We start from the raw sequence: 21012 nt of genomic DNA, 5'->3' as shown, positions 1-21012 counted from the left end.
CTTGAAGCAAAGCCATTACAGAGTCTGTAGTTATATTTCAGTTTTAACCAACTCGCACTAAAGAAGTCTTTGTGTCCAAAGATGATGGCAGGCATGATGGAAGAGGAGTCTTAAACTGATCTCAGAGATAATAAACCTAACCAAAAGTGACTTTAAAAACAAATTATGGGATGCCAGCAATGAAATGGGTATTTTTACTTCCAAATTTGTAGCTCTTATTGAAGTAAAAAGCAATCAAATTTTCAAAAAGGATATAATGAATATTTAGTACCCCCTAAATTATTTCCTATCTGCCAGCAATTCCCTTCAGTCATGTGAGAGGAAGCTAATGAGATTGGATACATTAATCCTATTTTACATTAATCACATTTATCTTTTCAATTTATTTATCACCAACAGTAAATGTTTTTGTTTCCCCAATCCTAGAATGTGAAAAAGAACATCTAAAGGGGAAAGTAACTAGTCTTAGAAAGCATCTGGTAATAATTTACCTTTATGCAGAACTGCTAGAGAAAGGGAATCCAAATTATTATTTAATATTCTGGAAGAGGATGCTGCACTACATGTACTCACTAAGTTCATGTGTACACTACATGTTCTCACTAAAAAAAAATAGGTTTTTGAGTTCTGTGGCCTAAATATTTTTAGGATTAAAACAAGATAGTATTATCCCAATACCCAATTCTGTGAAACATACCTGAAGCTGCATAGAATCGTTGTGCTGGGTGAGTTGGTCCTGCAGCTCCTCCATCTGTATAGTGAGCCTTTCCACTGCTTCCTGTTTCTCAAGCAGTCTGCTCTCCAGCTCAGCTATCCTCACCTGACACATCTGAGCATCAGCCTCGCTGTATTCTGCAGCAGAATTTATCCTATCTTTCTTCATAAAAAAAAAAAAAACCATCAGAAATGCATTTTTATTCACTAAAAATACCATTTCTGATTTGTGATTAGTCTGAAAACAAATTTGGCTCCAAGGTTAAGTCCTGGGCAAATTCTACTTTAAAAGTAACCCAACACTGGGACTTTGTATCTAATAGACACCTTACCTACATAAAGTCCTTAATGCCTAAAAATTTCAAATTAAAAATTATCATAGATAATAAATTTTCATGATAGTTTAAAGCACAAAAGTAAAGTAAGAGTGTTGTGATTCTATAGCACCAAATGGTGGCAACATGCCATTTTGGCATGTATTGGGATTTAAATACCTCCAGTTGTGAGGAAGGAAACAGAATGCTACCAATTTAAACAAACCTTTTACATCCATCTGACCAGAGAACAGTCCACTCAAATGAGAAGCAACAATGTAAAGCTCTTCAGTTACAATGAAATTTCTGTGGTTTCTTAGGAGCAACATTGTTGCAATCATCACAGAGGATACAGTAGCTTGAATTTTATTTTTAATACTTTTGGTTGTATTGTTTGAAACAATGAAAAAGGAACCCAAGTATGAACTGGAAACATTAGAAACATTCAAATTTCTCTGGGCAAAGCCTATGATTTTACAAAACCCAATTTTCTTAGCAACCAATTTGCACAGCCAGTACATGTACATACAGAGAAATACCCGTTTTATACCATAAAATAGTGAAATCGCATCAGTTTTATCCTATTTGATAACAATGTTTAATTAATCATTTTAGCCACCAATTATCACTTATATCAATTATAGTCTTCTTTCAGCTCTATCCAGCACAAAGATACACCCTTTCACACTTACTTGAGTTGCATGATCATCCAGTGGCTCCCAGCTAGACAAATCAGTGCTGCCCTGGTAAATAAACAAAGCAACACTAAATCATAACTATTTTAAATAAAAATAAGGAAAAACAGAATTATTTTGGAAAAACCTTAAGCATAAGCCAGAAAGGTCTGTGCTGTGAGAGACTGACTTTATGTTAAATCCAGCTGGTCTTTCATGGTGAAATAAACTAAACTGCAAAAAAGTAAACAAACAAAAGTATTATGTCTACGTAAATTTAGGGCTAAGCCTCAACACTGATTCAATACTTGATCCTCTGCTGTTGTAGCTGGCATATATGTGAGCAATCTTTCATCTAGTACTAAAGATTAGTAAACTGAGAGGAGATTATTTAACAAACATGCCAAAACCATTCAGGTAATCACAAAAGCAACACCTTTTTCTGACACACAGATATAACACAGCTCGATATGCTGAAAGAGGTTTCCCTCTCACTAAATTCACAAGACCAAGATGACCATTGCATTATTTGGAAAAGGTAGCCCACAGCTCACCCTGCATTTTGAGTCTGCTTGAAGTAGTTCCCAATGATTACTGTCTCCCTGGAGGTATCCTCTCCAGATAACCTAGAATTCCAGTTGCTTCACAAACCAGCTATTTTGAAAAAAGCTGCTTAGCAGCAGTAAGTGATTTTTGTTTGCTTTTTTAAATTTAAGCTCACACAAATGTAGAAGGGACATGGCTTTGGCTGAGTGACAAAACACTATGTTTTCCCTCAGTGCAGACACTTCTGTAGCTTCATAAAAGCCTTTGCAAAACTAACATTATGTTGAAGATATCCTGAAAGCATCAGGGATACCCTCACAACAGAAAGCAGGATAACACACACAAATTTTATGTCCCATCATTGCAGGTTTGCAAACACATTAGAGTTTGATGCTATTGTGGTATGTTGTGAAAATACACCAACATCTGGAGGTGTTTTTGGTGCAGAAGGCACCAGCTCCCCAAAATTTCTTTCACAGAGAACATGCCTATCTTCAGGGAGTCATCAGTATATATATATACCAAAATACACCAGACACAACCAAAGTCACATCTTAAACAAATCTGTGGAAATTACATCTATGCTGGCTTTAAAATGGCTACTAAGAGCTTGCTGGAATAAAATACAGTTTTTCAGAAAACACTAAGAATATTTGAATCAGTCAAGTGATACAAAACCAAATTAATGGTGCGCATTACAAGGTCCTGGCAGTTTCTAATCTGTTGATGTCCCAGTCCAGATTTGCCATTTTATGACTTCACAGCCACATAACCCTAAAGTCTGCCCAAAGAGAAGTCATGACAGTGAAATACTTTAATTTAGGAGGCTAACAGCTCCCTGGCAACAACAGCTGCCCAGGCCATATCATGGAGATGTCCTACTCAGCAAATGAGATCACTTTGTTAGAGAGTGAACTATTACAAGTGAAGATAACACCAGTTCACTTACCTCTCAAGGTCAGCTGGTGGCCAGTGCCAGTGAGCTAACACTCAATCGAGTAAAACAACCACCTGAACACTTGTTACCTGCAGATGGAGCATAGCAAAGGCAAGAAATATTGAAATTTACCTGTGCCTCTGTTGTTGCCTCTGGCAGGTTGGTGTCTTCAGCCTGACCCTCTACACCCTTCCCAGCATCTCTGGCTGCTACTGGGTGCTCTTCCTTCGGAAGGTCATGCGTGTGGACAGCCGAGCCCTTCCTCTTCGCCGCCTTTTTCTGCGACTGCGTGATGCCACCCTTTGCTTTTCGCTGTCTGAAGTAAGCAAACTGTTCAGGAAAGATTGCAAGAGGTACAGGGAGAGGTAAGCAAGGAAAAAGTAGCAGGACCACAAGATTAACACAGTCATGGGTGACAGAGCTCCTGTCTTGATAAAATATATACATCTGCAGAAAAACTGCTTTATCTGCCTACTCTCACAACATACTGGATAACTGTGCCCTTAAGCAACAAATCTCACACCAGCACTAAAGGCTCATTTCCACACAAGAATCCAAGTTTTACTCAGTGAAACTTTGTGCGTTAATGATAATCCAGAATTACAGCAAGACAAATTAATAAAGGAATGAGTTGTCAATATACTAGAAGCATTAGGAAAAAATAATAATTGAGCAGTCTTTCTGTAAGACCAGCCAAACCAAGCACCCTCTTGTCATGGTGACAGAACCAGCACACCCCTACAAATACATCTAAACAGGTCTTAGCCAGCGTAAGCTTTGAGATGAGGATTCACTTCCGTTAATTTTAATGCTCCTTCCCTGCCACCCCCTTAAGAGAACACAGCAAAACTTCCTCGCCAGAAAGCAGCCTCCAGTACATAAATAGAAAATCAATTAAGCCAGGTCATTTTAATTTCTTCTGTTGAAGAATCAGATGCTCTACTTTATCAGGCTATCACAGCTATCCAAAGCCCCAGGGACTTGTAAAGAATGTCACTGACAATTTATTACCCAACTCACCCTAAACAGCTTGAAAAGGATTATTGTTATTTTCAAGTCTAGTATAGTGTTTAGGCACCATTTCCAAATAGCATCTCCCCCAGAGAAGAAATCCAGACATCCTTCTCATAAGGAAAAAGTCTTCTTCAAGCTTAAAACCACATGTTAACAAGTTTAGTGTTATATCCTTGTGATAAGCATACAGATAGTTAACTGTAGATGACTGGATATAAACACCACTGCCAAGTTGTACCTGCAAAATATATGAAAATCCTTGACAAGCTTGGTTTTCCTGTCAGCCACCTTGCAGAAAAATCTTGTCCCATTCTTCTCATTCAGATTGTGAAAAGGATCTAGTTCAGTCCCCTCTCCTTACAGGAACTTCTACCTGACAGCTTACCAACTCAACAGGTGCACAGTTGCACATCTGCTACACCCAGCAGCCTGTTTGAAAGGTATATTTGCAGAAAGACATCAACTTCTTAACCGCTGATATAATTTTTATGTACAAAAAACTTATTTTTTAAGACTACCTTCTGTAATTTCTACAGTTAGTTATACTGAAGTGCAGATTAAATGAAGATTGCCAGGCGTGTGCCTTTCATAATAAGCAGAATGAACAGACCATGAAGCTGCAGTGAGACACAAATACCATCCTGTGAAACCAGGTGTCAACTCCAGCACTTACTGATGGCAATGTATGTCAAAAATAGCTACAGCACTAATTAACCTGATAACATGGGGAAACAGGGCAGGAGAAAGCATGCAGAAAAATGGAGAGTAGAGGAAACTGCTGAAGCAGGGAAAAAGGGAAAACAGGAGTAAAACAAGCAGAAAAAATTAAAGGCAGAGAGAGTGGGCATTACAGAGAGCAGTTACTGATTAATGAAGGGAGAACCAGAGACTTGGCATGGATGAACACCAAAACAGTATAAATTTTCAAATGCACAGGTAAAGAAAACAGAACTTACTTTGTCCTATTCACATGCACTAAACATATAAAATCATAATATATACCATGCAAAAATATCTAACTACACCAAAATTTTATGGAACTACTGGACTTGGTGGAGTGGCTGGAGTCAAACATGTTCCAGATTTATGGGAAAAGTTCTATTTAGAACAATATCCAGTTTTCATGTGAGAGAATCTCAAATTCACAAGCAGCCATCCAACACGAAGTAGTGAATATGAATATGAAGAAAGCAAGACACAATTGCCTCTGCCTCATCACAATGAGATCCCATCATGCCCGTTTTGAATTAACCCTCCTTTTGCTTTCTAGAAGCACATGCAAAGGTGAAAGCTTCACTTTTAGCCAAGATTGCCACAGGAACCCTGAGAGCATTGTCCTCCACAGCATTCTAAGCAGCTGTTGTAACATAAGAACACCTTCCTACAGGTACCAATGCACTAAAACTTCATTTCACCAGGACCAGACAGTTAAAAGTTGATGTAATACTTTATGTACTTCAGAAATTAGTACCAAAACCAACACCCAGAGAAAATGGAACAGAGCAGAAAACCACATCAGCACCAAACAGAAACAGGTTGTTCAAATAAACATTAGTCTACTTCTTGGATACAGCAAACATAAGCAACAAGTGCTCTCAGACAAAACCAATAAATAGTTTCTAGACCTTCCTCAAAATGACGAGGTGGGAGAACTTCCTGGAAAACCTGAACTCATTTTTCAGGTCCTAAGTGTAAAACGGAAGAGGAGCAAAACTTCCCACACCCGAGATACGGCACAGAAAGCTCTGTAACTAGAGGTACAGGTGGTCAACATGCAGACTAATTAATGTGAGGTAGGAAAAAACTAGGAGAAAAAAGCAGCAGTAGTTAAGCTTGTTCTGTTTCTCAATTACTACTCTGGCTATGAGTATTGCACTCGTTAGAGGCAGGAATCTGAGGTACCTGACAGTCAGTATTCAGCTGCCAATTACAGTCTCCAGTAAATACAACAGTTGGCATTATCATTATTATTATTAGGTGATAACTTAAATGCATCTCAATAGTGGAATGCTTATTCCTATATGGAAAAGAAAAATGCAAGTATGGTTTGAAAATATTTAGATCATATTTCTTTGCAAAGTCATTGCTTAGCAGACTAAAATCTAAGGATGCTAAAGATAAAATAATTCATTTTGTGGAAGGTGGCAGTTAGACAAAAAGCCCTCAAGAGTTGACACCTTCAGACTGAGGCAGTATCAAACTGCAGTTACATCACTGCACAGGTTGCTACAACAGAGGCCTGTCACATGGAATCAGCCTCACTCCTGTCCCCTGCTGTCAGGAGTGCCTGTAGAGATGTGTGGAGATGGTTTAGAAAGCTGATCTGGTGGACACTGAACATTTCTGTGTCAGACCAAAGATGAGATCATCCTAAGCTGCCCTCAGCTGCACCACAGGAAGGAGAACCTGTACTTGCTCATGGTTCTTCCTCCCTTTCAAAACTGTGCTGTATCCATGAGGAGGAGAGCACAAATAAAACTAGAAAAAAAGAAAAGCAGAAGAATAAAAAAGGGGAAATGTCATCTGGGTGCTTTTTGGAATCTGCCAGGAATCTCAAGGAATAGATCTCTGTGACATTCTAATCATCAGAGGAAGCACCACATTTATCTCTGTCTCTCAAACTCTTCCTCTCCTCTTGGAATACCGCATGACACCATGTAGCAGCAACACTGATGGGGCTGCTAATGATATTTTTTTTTTTTTTAAATGGGAAGAGAGATTAAGTACACAGTATAGAAAAGCAGTAAATGCAACACTGGGTCTGCAGGTGTAACTTGAAACGTAAGTCCCTGATTTTTTTTTTTAATGGCAAACAACACTTTTCTACCAGGTGTGAGCTAATAACTTATTCAAGCTAGATCTGTCACATTTTTCTAATGATAAACAGGTCCTGCACCTGGAATTGTGCTAACAGAAGTGTTAACACAGGTTGTGCCACACTAAGGTAAACTGTCAGCCTTAAGAACTCCTGCTCTCAGAGTTCTTTCTCTTGAGCTAATGATACAGCTGCTCTCCAGCAGAGGATTGTGTTCTCACAGCACATGACAAGGCTGGGAAGGCAGGCACATGAGAAACTGCTGAGCAGGAACAGGCAGTGTGGAATCCATGGCAGCATCAGGAAGGGCCAGGCCAGAGACGAAGGATCTGTACTGCCCATCACCAGGCTGCAGCTTCAGCACAGCTCCAGCTACAAACCTGCTCCCTTCCAGAAAAGCTCTCTGGTTTCCTTGTACACAGCACTAGCGTGAAGTAGCTGAAACAGAAACACAGCAGACAGACAGGACAGCTCCAAGCCACCTCTGACCCCACTAGCCAGATATCCAGACAGGTTCCCTGCAGAAAGGGCAGGATCTGGAAAGATCTGATGGGTCCAAACTTCCCCCGACCCTGTGCAGCCTCAGCTATCCCTGTCCAGCTACAGCATCCATTCCAGTCCTACTGGAACAGTGAGAACTAGAAAGCCTTACGTAGCAGGGCCAGCCAGAATGGAAGTATGACAAAACCAGCTCAAAAGCCAGCAGAAACGCTAAATTAAAAGGAAAGTAACCCGGTATTTCCAACCAGCTCCTTGAACATCATTAATAAAACAAAGCAGAAGTTTTTATCCAACAGGATTAGAACACAACCAGAGTTAAAACACATGGTTGCAAGTAATAATTGCTTGGAGAATGCTATCTTTATATAGGCTCATCCCGTGAGCTCTACAGAGGTCCCTAAACTACACACAAGTGAAGACACTTAAATGTTCAAAGCTTATGAAGTGTTTTCCACCGGCGTGACTGGAAACCAACAAACCAAGCCCAGCTCTCTGCTAACCCACCTGCAGACACACAGGGAAGCCAATGAGCCAGCGGAATAATAAAACAACACCTGTTCTTTGGGATCCTCAGCTGGAAATGCAGTATTCCCACCAACACTGAATTCTAGGCAAAAATGGGATCCTTCCAAAAATCCTTCCCTAGTTAGGAAGGAAAAAGAAGCCAAACAAAGAAAAGAGAGCCTGAGGGACGGTATATGCACTGCTGTCAGCTGCTCTGTGTCTACCCCAGGTAATGTTTCTATGCCTGTGTAGCAGGATGGGAGCCCCGCAGGCAGCCTGCACGCACAAACACCTCCGGGCACGGCTTTTCCTGCGGAGCCATGGTGCCAGGGAAGCCCCGGCCTCTGTGGACAGTCCCGGGCCGGCAGCAGACCCCGGCCCCGCCGCTGCCCGCGCCCAACCCCACGGAGGGGAGAGACCGGGGGCGATCTGAGGCGAAGCCGCCCCCCGGGCCTGGCAGCCCTCTCAGCGCACAGAGACCGGGGCGGGCGCAGCCTCCGCCTAGCGGGGAGCCCTTCCCCTCACCTTGGCCCTGCCAGCCTCCAGCTTGCGCCTTCGCGCCTCCTCCTGCGCGTCCATGCGGCGGCCGGGGCGGTTCGCGCCCCCCGCGCCGTCACGGCGGCGGCAGCGAAGCCTCGGTCATGGCCGCCCCGGGCCGCCCGCCGCCGCGCCAGCCACACCTCGTGGGGCGGAGCTCTGCGCCCATTGGCCAGAGCTCCTGACGCTCCGCGGCCGTCGACCAATGGCGACAGCGTATCTCAGCCGGGCTCCGCCCCCTCCCGCTAAATGGCTGCTGGGATACCCCGGGCAAGCCGGCGCGAGCCCCCGGCCCCGCCCCTTCCGCGGCAGCCACAAATGGGAGAGTCCCGCGCCATTTCAAAAGGGCCGCCGGCCCCGCCCAGCGCGGGAGACAGCCAATGGAGGCGCGGCTGGCGGCAGCCAATAGGATGAGGGGACGGGTTGGTGGTTCCCTTCCCGCCTTTTCGCTTGTTTGTAAATCTTGTAGCGAAGGAATTATTAAATTCCTTATTAAATTAATTATTAAATTAACGTTCATTGGTTCTGAGTTGCATGATTCTCTTCAGTAATGAGTGTGCTATCCTCTGTTGCTTATTGATCTCTCGTTCTTCGTGCTAATTTGGTCGTCATTCTTTGAACCCTCTATCATAATTTTCTCGGAGATGGAGTCTCCAGCTGTCCAGGCCTTAATCCCCTCTGGACTCTTCTGGTTACTCCAACGTCCTTGAAGGGCCATAAGATCCCAGATGTCCAATCTTCAACTCCTTTTTACTCTGCTTATTGAAGCTACAAAATTGGTGGCTTCTTTGTATTTAGAAATCATTGTTATAAATTTAATATATATTTTAAATATAAGTATATAAATATAATTTTATAAATAATATTATAAAAATGCAGTCAAATCTGTTAGGGCAGTGTGCTGGATTGGCAAGCATTTAAAAGCATTAAAAAGCATTAAAAAGCCCACTGCAGAGGTTTGTGGGGTGCAGTAGTTTTGGCTTTCCTCTTCACAAATGATTTTACTCTTCTCAGGAAGAGTGGAAGTTTCAGTGAGCAAACCACGCTCGTGCTAGCTTTGACAAGGAAGAAGACGTGTGCTCATGTTTTTACAAAAAATTCTGAGGGTGAAGGTGTGGGTGTCAATGTCTTTGAAATGTCTTCATGTCTCTACGAACTTCAGGCAGCAGGTTGGTTGCAAAGCCCACTCTTGAAACAGTCAAGGGTCTGTACAAGGCTGAACTTTTGAACTTTGGGGTAAATTATTTGCTTTTCCTGGTAGTACTGTCATGCTCTCTGATTTCTTAGCCAGGATTCTGAGATTGCCTGCAGTCATTACCAAAAGACAAAGACTGAATTATGGAATGTCTTAGTGAGCACCTCCCAGGATCAGGCAGCCACAACCTTTCTGGGGAAACTGTTCCGGGGCTTCACAGAGAAGAATGTTTTCCTAATACCCAATCTAAACCTGCTCTCTGTCAGTGGGAAGTCATTTCCCCTTGTCCTGCCACTCCAGGCCCCGGTAAATTGTCCCTCTCCATCTTTCTTGTAGACTCCCTTCAGACACTGGAAGGCCACAGCTAGGTCACCCTAAAGTTTCTCTTTTCCAGGCTGATCCATCCCAATTCTCTCAGCCTTTCCTCACAGCAGAGTTGCTCCACCCCTCTAATAATTATTATCATAATATCTTTTTAAATTCTCTTTTTGAACTCACAGAAATGAAAATTAAGGATATAAAATATCAGAATCAATAAAAGACATCAAAGAAATGCAATACTGGTATGGACCTCATCAGGTTATCTAATCCTTTCTTGTATCTGAGGAGTCCTACAATGGTTCAACACATTTGATTTTTTAATTGTTCCTAAACAACTTCTGTGAAAGTTTTTTTTTGTCTAATAGCTGCTCCATCATTTCCCTTAGAGGTTAATGAAGATTCCTTTCCCCATTTTTATCAGGCTTTCTCTTCCTCATTAAGCCAAATGCCTGTGTTTTTCCAGATGGAACTCCCCCACTCCACCCCGTTTTTTGATTGCATCCTCTCATTTATTTAAAAGATTCTGGCCTGTCCTCTTCTCACCAGCTACTTACTAATTAAACAAAGCCAGTTCTTTAAAGTCCTCCTTAGAACCTTCCTTTTTGTAAATGCATCCTTTCTATTTATTTTTTTTTCCTGGACTTACTTTCCTTCTAAACCACCATGTCTAAAAATAGGCACAGTGTCCAAACTGACTTCAGCGCTGCTAAATAGAGCAGAATAATTATGTCCTGTGAGGTGCATGTAACACACCTGTTATTCCTCTGCAGGATTAAATTTGTCTGGTTTTGCTCTTTTGAATCCTCATTCTCAAGTGTGATCCCTTATTTGGGATTCAGTGTAGCTACAGATCCCTTTCAGCAAGATCTTGTGTGTGGCTGGCACATTTCTGGCACCCCATTAATTAGCAGGTTGTAAGATGTCCCAAGAGTAAGGATCACACTGTAACCAAGGCATCCATAAGTGTGGGAAGAGAGAGATCCTTTAGCAGCTTTGCTGGAAAGCTTTTTGATTTTTCTGCCTTTTTTATTTTTATTTTTTCCTCCTAGTATTGGATTTTCTCTGGGATACCTGTCACATCAAGCAAGAATTTATCATCATTTCCTCTTTAGTAAATTCAGTTGCTTAACACTGGTGCTGTACTTTTAATGGAATGCTTATAGCTGGTTCTTTTTGTCAAACTTATTTGTAACTCTCTATTCATACTGCAACATAGGCTCTAGAAATTTAGTTTTTAGGGGCACTGTACTAAATCAGTTGATGGTAAAATAATCAGCTCAATATTCACCAGCAATCAAAAAGGGGTAGGTGTCTTTCCCAGCACAGAAGCAAACTATAATGATGCAGTTTACTGACATTACTAGGCTCATGCTTATGGTTAAGATAACTAGGAAGCTCCTTGTCAAACACTGTTGCAGCTGCTTGGATGAAGGTCTCAAAGATGTCAGAGAAAAATCTTGTTGGGGTTTTAAAGTACAGAAATGGACTTCAATGAGTTGTTTCCCAGGAGAACTGCTGGCAGGTGAGAGGATTTTCTGTCCTGGCTTGTCACTCCTGCCATTCACCACAGAGCCCTGCCAGAGGAAGCTGAACCCCAGCTCTGACACAGCACAGCTGTTTTAGGGATCCCTGTCCCTTGGTTTCCCTAATTTCTCCAGTGACTTCCAGCCTGTGTGGGTCACAGCTGGGGGAGGTGATCTGTACTGCTCTCACACAGCTTAGGAGCATCTCTGAGCTGCTCCAGCTGCCAGCACTGGCTCTGCTGCAGTTTTGCTGTGACCTCCGAGTGAGGAAGGGGTTGTAACTTGTCTCTCCTGGGAGCAGAACTGGCCTTAAAATATGATACTGAGGAGTGTCTGTTACTTGACTCTTTTTCTCTTGCCTTGCTGTTCATTTTAAGGTTGTCACCGATAAATGTTACCCTGTTTTGATGCTGGTGGGGATTTGCTGGGAGAGGGAGACACTCTACAGGTTTCTTGGGAGATGGTAGCCAAAAGGATGTTACCCCATAGCCTCTTTGCTCTTGAACTTACCCAGGGGTGAGTTCCAGCTATGCTCCTTCATTTTTTTAGTTACTGTGTGGTAATAACTCATGTAAAGGGCTTTGTCAAAAGTGTGCAGACCCCTTATAGTGGAATAAAAAGGCACCATTCAGCAAGATCATAATCTGACCGCTGGCACTGGGCTTGTTTTAAAGAACCATTGGCTTTTATTTCTTTTTTTCTTGTCCACTAATGTGCCAGGCATTTGCCTTACCAAAGGTACACAAGCTTCTGTGCCTGGAGATTAAATTGTTTATGTTATGTATTGACATTACAAACTATAGCAACCAGGTTACAGGCACAAACCTCTGAACTAATTAGAAGGCTCTAACAACACAGATGCCAGGCTTAGTGATGCTTCCAAGGGAAGGATAGCAACCATTAGGAACAGACAAATAAATATTCAGTCTCAGTTACCTTCGTGTGAGCAGCCTGCAGCACAAAAGTATGTTGAGAGAAATGGCAGGAAAATCTGTGTCTGTGATGTTGTGAACGCCTGTACTCATTTTTACCTGGGAGTGAAACTGAAGCTTTTATCTGCTTGTCTCAATTTCTACTCTTCTTGTATTACTGTCTTTTAATAATGGAATTATTCTGAGAAGACTGTGGAGGGAAAAAAAATGAGCACTGAAAACCTATCTGCCTCTGTTTAGCTTTTTAACATGTTTTTACCTGCCTGCTCTTCCAGTAGATAATGGCAGATCCTTCAGTGGTGGATCACCTGACACGACTGAAACTCAAACTCCTAGAAAAGGTAAGAGAAACTCCTAGAAAAAAGTAAGAATTCTGCAGTGTTTGCTCTGCCTTTTGCTCTTGCATGTCTAAGCATTTACAGTGTATTTTAAAACAGTATGACTCTACTGAGATACACTGAGGAGTGGTAACACTTACTTTCTTAACTGGCATTGTACAAGTTTACATGGAGCTACAGTAAATAAAATTGACTTTGGTTTTATGGGAGATGTCACCAGTTAGCTCAAAGCCAGTTTGAGCTGGGACAGGCAAAGTTTAGGAGTAAATCTTGGGTAAAGAGAGTCTCACATTGTTTTAAGGCGATTTCATATCTGTTTTCACATAAGATGTGTTGCCTGGTCAGACCTTTGCTGAATCAAGAGTCCAGATCTTGGACTATCAGGCAAGCCCAAACTGAACATTATCAAGTTCTTCATATGATGCAGCTCTCTGCCCTACAAAATAAATTATGTATATGTCTCCTGATTCATCATGCTATCAATTTTAAGGTCTGGAATAGCCTGGGCAGCTGGAAACATGACTATTCATTATTGTAACTAGATTTGTAATGAGACATTTCATACTTTTTTAAGAACCACCATTTTTCTCCACTTCTGCTCTATTTCTTCCATCCCAAACTCATGCCATAGGCCTCTAAATCCTTGTGAGCTTTTCTGCCTGACTTATAACCAGTCCTGGTTATGGTTCTGCCAACAGAGACTAGAAAATGAACAGGAGAACCTAGAGAAGATGGAGATGTCTCTCCCAGCAGCAAGTAAGAGAAGCATTTGTTCTAATTATAGGCCTATTTTGGAAAGGGCTTGCTTATGTTCTCAGGCATGAGTTCCTCAGATGATCCCCTCTCCTCCCTAAGAGCTGTGAGCTAACTGCTTTTTATCTTTTGCATTTCTTCAGCTATTTTTTTCCTGAAGGGAAGTGAACAACCAGCTGAGCACTAACATAAGATGACTTCCTGCAGGAAGGTATCCTCTGCAGCCTCTCCAGCTGGCTCAGCTGGAGCAAACTGATGGTGATCCAGTTTGTCCTAGCTCTTACACCTAGGAGTGAGCCCCTGTTGTAGTCCAGCTGTTTGCTTGGCTTTGGTGATTCTGAAAAGGCAGGAGGAACACTTCATTTCTTTGCATGGCACATGCACTGTTTATATTATTTATGGATTCAAGGCTATGCCAGTAAAAGCTCAGTGATATTTCTAAATTGTACTGTGGATTCATTGATCTGATGCACAAATAGCTGGGATCTTCTAATACTGTGGCCAAATTTTTTTAAAAATCCCCTATAACAACTTACAGTTTCAAAATATGAAATTGTGCTTTCCAGAGCAGACACCAAGCATGGCTCCAAAGTACCTGAAAACACTCTTGCTTATCTTCATTTCAAGAGAGTTCAAAATCAGCCATGTGTGGGATGAACTGAACAGGAACTTGATTCAGAACAAAATAGAAACAGAAAAGTTGACATTCAAACCGTAGTTTGAGCTGTTACTACAGACAGTCATCCTCTGCATGCACAGGGTACATCTAGAAACTTTCAGGCTAAAACCGATTCCTAAACCAGGAGGTTCAAAGGAGGCTTCAGAGAGCAATCTAAAGAGTTTATTTTAAGAGGTGTTTTACCTTTGTAGAGCTGCTGAGCAGCTGTGACTGCAAATGCATAAAGTCATTTTCCATACATGTATTTGACAAGAAACAGCCTTTTCCACAAGCCTTTTGTGGAAGAACTCAGGCTGTTAAAGCAGGGCAACACAGAGTCCTCAGGCAGGTGCAGAGGGGAGCCTCTGCTTTTTATTGCAAAAACCAGGCCTTTTAGAGCATTTAGGCCTTTTCCAGTTACACAGTTTTAAATCACAACAAGCATAATCCAGCCAACCAGCGTACACCACGATGTGAGCACACAATGTTTATATAACTTGTTTTTCTGCCTCTAATTCAGCTGAGTCACTTTCCCATAGCCCTTTTCTGCTTAGCCAAAGTAGTAGGCCTGAGCCATGGTTTTACATGGGTAACAAGGCCCTTACTTTATTATTATTTATTTATTATTATTATTAAGGCTTTACCTATATGCAATATTAAGCTATCTAATAACACATTTTCCACATTAATATCGTAATACAGGTGCTGTAATAGCTCTGTCTTTGTGATCCTTTGAGAAGATAATGGACTTTTCCTCTTCCAGGGAACAGACATCAGGACATGCTCCAAAGTGCCCTGAGGCAAAGGAAAGATCTGCTGCAGGAGCTTAGGGTAAGAGCCCTCTCTGGCCAGAAGTAACAGAGCCCGGTGATCTGTACATCCACTGCTGATGTGGATTCAGTGTCTTCCTGTCCTTTAGTTCTGGGGCTGGACAGGATTTAGTGCTCTGCTGCTTTAGAATATAATAATAATAATAATAATAATAATAATAATAATAATAATAATAATAATAATAATAATAATAATAAATGTATGTGTATATCTATCTATCTAAAATATATTATAATATATAATATATATTACATATATTATATATTTTAATATATATAGATATATTTTTATATCTATATATCTATATATTTATATATATCTATATATCTATATCTATATCTATATCTATCTATATACATATCTATATCTATATCTATATCTATATCTATCTATCTACATATACATATACATACATACATATATATATATATATATATATATATATATATATATATATATATATATAAAAATATGCTTTGGGCTAGCTAATCAGGGAGAGAGCCTGGGGAGCAGCTTGGCTGCCCTCACTACAGCTCTAGGAGCTTGCAGCTGCCTCAGGTACTACAGGGGGGATGATTCTGTTTGTCCTGAACTGCTGTTCCGTAAACTTTCTGTGCCAAAATGCAAAGAAGGGATTTTTAGCAATGCCAAAGTAGAGACAACAGTAATTGTTATTTATTCCTACTTTGTGGAGGATACCAACTATTATGGAAAAGTTTTGCCTGACTTTTGGCAGCTTGTTCTGCACTTTTTTTTTTTTTTCCCCAATCCTTTTTGCTTATGCTTCAAGACCTGTGGGAAGGAAAACTTTCTTTATACTTACACAGGCACTGACAGTGCCCTTGATGCACTAAGGGGCTAATCCCATTTGGTCCAGAGAGCATAACCATTCTCTCTGCCTTGCTGTGACCAGATTTTCTTCAGGAAAATACTTGACTTTGCAGGAGCAGCACCTTCTGGAAGAGCTTTCACAGCCACCTGCACCAGCTGGGGGACACTGCCATGACCACAGAGCTGCCCTCCCACAAGTCTACCAGATCCCTTTTCCAGCTTCCCAAGTGGAGCCACCAAGGATTATCCAGCAGGCAGTAAGGATTGTCTCCTAGAAAGCACCACTAGCACTGTGCCAGTCTGAGCTGACAATCATTTGGGAGCTGCATGGAATTGCTCATCCCACAAAACTGGAAGATACATCTCTTGCTCTTTTATGGGACTCTTGCTGCCTGCAGCAAAACCTAAGGGGAAATCATCTTGCAAATAAGGCTCAAAATTAACAATAGGAATGGTTTACCCTAGGAAGAAGATGGCAGAAGGAGTGGCAGAGCTGCCCACACTCCAGCCTGGCCATTCAGCCACTTTCTAACACACATCAGTCTGCTCATGCAGCCCACAACCTCCACAGCTTCTCCACGAGAATCCCAGAGTTTTCCTGAAGCCTAGGCAGATGACAGCTGTTCCCATAGATAGACCAGCTGGCCAAATCCATCCCTGACTTCTCCACTTTCCTTCCTGTTCCAGATGCCAACTCAGCCTGCCACCATCATCCAGCAGTTGCCCCAGCCATCCCCTCTGGTCACACAGGTTCTGCCAGCCCAGCCCTCTGCAGCCCCCAGCCCTGGGAGCATTAGAGAAGGTAACAAATTCTCCATATAGCAGCCAGCTCCTGTCACTAGGCCTGCAGAGGGGCAGGGCAGGTGGAAGGGGACATGGGATAGTGGCCAAGCTAGTTAGTGATGTGCTGTTTAATGAGCTGGTGGAGCTTTGGGAGTTGTGCTTCATAAGTGGGATGGGTACCAGTTGTGAAAGGCATTAAGGCAAACTCTTATCACTAAAACTAAAGAAAGAGGAACTACAAACTCAAGGGAAGATTGGGAAAGCAAAACAGCTCAGCTCATGAGTAATCAACTCATGGCACTGAGTAATATTAACAAAGTCAAACCCATGCACTTGGATGATTCCAGAATTAGCAAACAGGCTTCTAAAATCTGGTTTTATTCTTTTGTTCCTTCCTAACCAGCTGTTCAATCTCCTCAGGCTTTTATTTGTACTCTGTGTTTGGAAACAAGACAGAGCATCTGAAAGTGTTGTTCTAAATATAGTGCAATGCCAATAAAAGTGTTTGTTTCTAAACATAGGTGGGTGCTACTGTGAAGTAATACATGAACTAAAACCTGGGACAATTTCCCTGTCTCAGCCTTCAGCCAAAGGTTCATCCCACACAGGAATCCTCAGTCATGAAACAGCAGTATTTCTCAGCTCCCACTTCATCTAAGTGTCTGGATTTTTGAATCAGAGTTTATTTCCATAACCAAAATAGTCCCAATCCACTCATGACTTCTCTGAAGCTGGTCCATGTAAACTACTTTTTGTATGATCAGAAAAAAGGACAATGAGAGTTGCCTTCATTGCTTTTTCCCTTCTTTTTTTCATCACCTGCCCTTTTTCACTTCTCCCAAAGGAAATTAATTATACTGCACAAGTCCTTTGGATCCCAGAGATCATGTTAGGAAATTTGATGTGCATGAAATGACAGATTAAGGGTTGGACTTGATGATGTTAAAGTTCTTTTCCAACCTTTACAATTCTATGAATCTGTGGACTCTCAAGGTGGCAGTGCAATATCACATAAATTTGAGGAAACCTCTCACATGGAAAGCAGCAATCTGGGGCTGAAGCAATGGAGAGCACAGTCAGGAGCCTGTCCATGCTGGAGTAAGGGAAAGCTGCATCTCTTCTCCATCCTGCCATCCAGCATAGGTGGGGGTGTGGGCTTGCAGGGCAGGCAACAGACAAGATACTCAGCAGCAGCTTTCTTGTAGAAGGGAGGAGAAACAGGAAAGCTGGTATGAACAATCCCATTCACAAACATTAACTCTGCACTTTCTGGGGAAATATTGCCAATATTCTTCATGTGCCCCCTTCCAGCTGCTCTGCCTTGGTTGCAGTGAGCAGTCTGTGTGCTGGAGGGCACTCCTTGCCATGATGCCTCTGCTGCTTGGCAGCTGTGGATAAAGCTCTTACTCTGCTCTTCTCTTCCCAGATATGGTGGAGATGATGCTGATCCAGAATGCTCAGATGCACCAGATCATGATGCAAAACATGATGCTGAAGGCTCTGCCACCGACGGTGCTCACACAGCTTGGGGGAGCCAGCTCTGCCCTGCCCCAGCACACGCAGCAGGTAACAATCCCCCAGCCTCAAGGGCATCCTTGCCCACACCAGGCAATGGCTCATCTCCCTGAGAGGGAACAAGGCCTGGACACAGCACACAAAGGGCTGGGAGAGCCAGAGGACTGTGGAGGACACTGAACCTTAGGAAAGATGACAGAGGAAGAGCATGCCCTGATGCCCACCTTCCTCTCCAGGCCATCCTGTCATTCTGCATTTCCCTGACATTGACTAATGGAGTAAATTGGAGGGAGCGGGGTCTGAATATCAGGTGAAATCTGAAGTCACCAAATGTTCTTGGACCTTCTTTACTGGAACCTGCAGGCTCTTCTCCAGACACATCCCAGAGGCCTTCCTTTCCCAAGGGGTGGCTGAGTGGAACCCTGACCCCTCAGCTAGGGACCCCCCCTCCGTGGGGACACAGGTTTCTGCAGCCACCCTTTGTCTCTCTCCACCAAGGACCTGCAGCTCGCTGCTCCCCTGGCCATGAAAGGAGACAGGCCCAAGCCACCTGTGGTGCACCACCACCACCATTACCCTCCCACAGAGGTGTTCCCAGTGACCCCCAGAGGTTTCCTGTCCACATCCCCAGCACAGCACTGGACTGCAAGCTCTGCCCAGCCTATGTAAGTAAGCAGGCAGCTGTGAAGTGCACTTCACAGTTTCTCCCTGCCCAGGTGGGGTGGCAAGGCAGATTGTGAAATAAACGTGGGATGACACGTTTATTTCACAATCCTCATCCTGACAAGGATGAGGATCACACAGATCCCCCACCCTGCCATGCTGCATTGCTTTGCTCTGCAGAGCCTTTTGGCTCTCCCTGTACACCCAGCAGTCATCTGCTAAATAAGGCAGGGGGTGGGGGAAGTGTTTTATGCTTGGGCTAAGGTTCCCAGAAGGATTTATGTTCTTAAAGCACTGCTGGGACGTTTGCTAATCAGAATTTCCTGGGGAAATAAAAACCCAAACCACCAGCTAAGAAAAATGGTACAAAGGGAGGGGAGTATCAGAAATAATGCTGAGCCTTTGCCATAAGCTTGTGCTTGCTGTTGAAGGGGGTGGGTTTCAAGTGCAGAAATGGATGAGCTTTTCCCCAGGATGCTCCCAGATTCATGGAAGCCTTGAGCCCTGTGCAGAGGTCACAGCCAGCTCCTCCAGGGGCTCACTTGCTTTGTGCCTTCATCTGAGCTTGTCCTGCCTGGCTTCCTAGATGCTAGGAAGTTCTTGTATGCCAAGGCTGGTAAAGAAGTGCACCCTGCTAGAGCATGGAAGGGAGGGTGACATGGGGACACACTGTGAGAGCTCAACTTTTATTTCTGTGCCATTGCTCTTTCAGAGCCTTAGTGAACAGGAGAACAGGATGGAGGCAGCTGTAGCCTTGGGCACAGATGACCTGCTGGCAGGGGTATCTGTACAGCCCTCTTTAGCAGAGGATTTGAATTCCTGAACAGATTATTTACCTAATGGGATTATAAAGGATGAACATTTCTACCTATTTCCCCTTGACACGGGCTTGTAATCTGAACCAGTAAAGAACTCCTGGCTCCTGTCAGGATCAGTGCAATTCACTGTTTGAAGAGATCAGGTTTTGTCATGGCTTTTAAACTACGTTCTTCCTCTTCTTCAGCTGCCTTTCCCCACAACCTATGAGACCAAACACATCTTTTTGCAGCTGAACCACTACTGGCTCTTACTAAACACAATAACCCCATTTTTCTTGTTGCAGGTGGCCCACATACTGACAGTACAGGATCCTCTGCAAGTGGACCATAGCCTTTCTAAAAACAATAAAGTCCTGATGTTCTTCCTCAGCCATTGGCATGTCTTTTTCTTCAGCAACACAAATCGAACACTTTTCCCTCCTTTACTTTTCCCACTAGTTTTCAGAGGGCAGGCTTTAATCCATACCCATGTTATCCTGTTCTTTTTAGTTTTATTTAGAACTTCTTAAAAGGCTCACTCAGAGTTTTTATCAGGCAACACTTTTTAATGCTCTCAGCAGCCTGATTTTGTTTAATATAGAAAGATGAACAATCATTTTGTAGCACTTTCTCAGTATCTTCCCACCTTCTGTTTTTAAAGTGGAGAACATCTGTACACCGGGTTTGCCTCATGCAGTTTGTGAGCTAGTCTGATTAAGAAAACCCAGGGACCTAAATTTTGTTTGGAATGAAGAAAAGATAGTAACTGCCACTGCTGGAAGCTAAATAGTGTGCTGTGTTGCAAAACCAATTAATGAATAATTTATTTACTGTGTAAAACCTACCTTGCTCTTTGCCCTCTCTGCTCTGTCGTCTTTGAGATTCTTATTGCTCTCTACAACTTCTCACTTTCTACAACTACCTGAAAGAGGAAATGGCCTCAAGTTATGCCACAGGAGTTTAGATGGAATATTAGGAAGAAATTCTTACCTGGAAACATTGTCAGACATAGGAAGAGGCTGCCCAGGGAAGCATTTGGGTCCTGCCCCGTTCCTGTGGGTCTTTGATAGCCATGCTGATGTGGCATTTAGGGTCATAGCTTAGTGGTGTGCTTGGCAGTGCTGGGTTAACAGCTGGGACTCGATGTTCTCAGAGGGCTTTTTCTACCTTAACAATGCTATGAGCCAAAGCTGCTGGTGCCCGGCAGGTTTAGCAATAAATTGTACTTGATTATACAAATGTCTGCAGTTTCACTGTCTGCTGTTTATTTATTGTGTGTTGGCCCTAATTGGCTCCTCCTTTTTCAAAGCTTACTG

At 42.7% G+C, this 21012-nt stretch overlaps 2 protein-coding genes across 18 annotated transcripts in view; one reads left to right on the top strand and one right to left on the bottom strand.

Moving 5' to 3' along the window:
* PCNT (pericentrin) overlaps positions 1-8676 on the bottom strand; it is a 71135-nt gene extending 62459 nt beyond the window's left edge. For all 15 annotated transcript variants that reach the window (XM_088058678.1, XM_014257780.2, XM_088058688.1 and 12 more), the window contains exons 1-4: positions 8545-8676; positions 3318-3515; positions 1721-1771; positions 698-877 (exon numbers count right to left, since the gene is read on the bottom strand). In XM_088058678.1, the coding sequence (XP_087914804.1) occupies positions 698-877; positions 1721-1771; positions 3318-3515; positions 8545-8598 (483 nt within the window). In that variant the 5' untranslated portion in view covers positions 8599-8676. The remainder of the gene's footprint in view (positions 1-697; positions 878-1720; positions 1772-3317; positions 3516-8544) is intronic.
* Positions 8677-12470: 3794 nt separating this feature from the next.
* C8H21orf58 (chromosome 8 C21orf58 homolog) lies at positions 12471-20088 on the top strand. 3 transcript variants are annotated; one of them, XM_088059053.1, is made up of 9 exons: positions 12471-12559; positions 12803-12868; positions 13564-13621; positions 15040-15107; positions 16052-16195; positions 16626-16740; positions 18148-18287; positions 18735-18901; positions 20002-20088. In XM_088059053.1, the coding sequence occupies exons 2-9, from the start codon at positions 12809-12811 to the stop codon at positions 20015-20017; spliced, it is 768 nt and encodes a 255-aa protein (XP_087915179.1). In that variant the 5' UTR covers positions 12471-12559; positions 12803-12808; the 3' UTR covers positions 20018-20088. The 3 variants fall into 3 exon arrangements, with proteins under 3 accessions (XP_087915179.1, XP_087915180.1, XP_005528996.2); XM_005528939.2 differs by having other exon boundaries at positions 12548-12559; positions 12806-12868; XM_088059054.1 differs by lacking the exon at positions 16052-16195.
* The last annotated feature ends 924 nt before the right edge of the window (positions 20089-21012 follow it).

The sequence above is a fragment of the Pseudopodoces humilis genome, chromosome 8 (genome assembly GCF_049639895.1).
Source record: "Pseudopodoces humilis isolate 2021_Gansu_Grassland_sample_001 chromosome 8, ASM4963989v1, whole genome shotgun sequence".
Lineage (NCBI taxonomy): Eukaryota > Metazoa > Chordata > Aves > Passeriformes > Paridae > Pseudopodoces > Pseudopodoces humilis.
The sequence above is the reverse complement of the archived record's forward strand: the minus strand, read 5'-3'. Positions and strand labels throughout refer to the sequence as shown.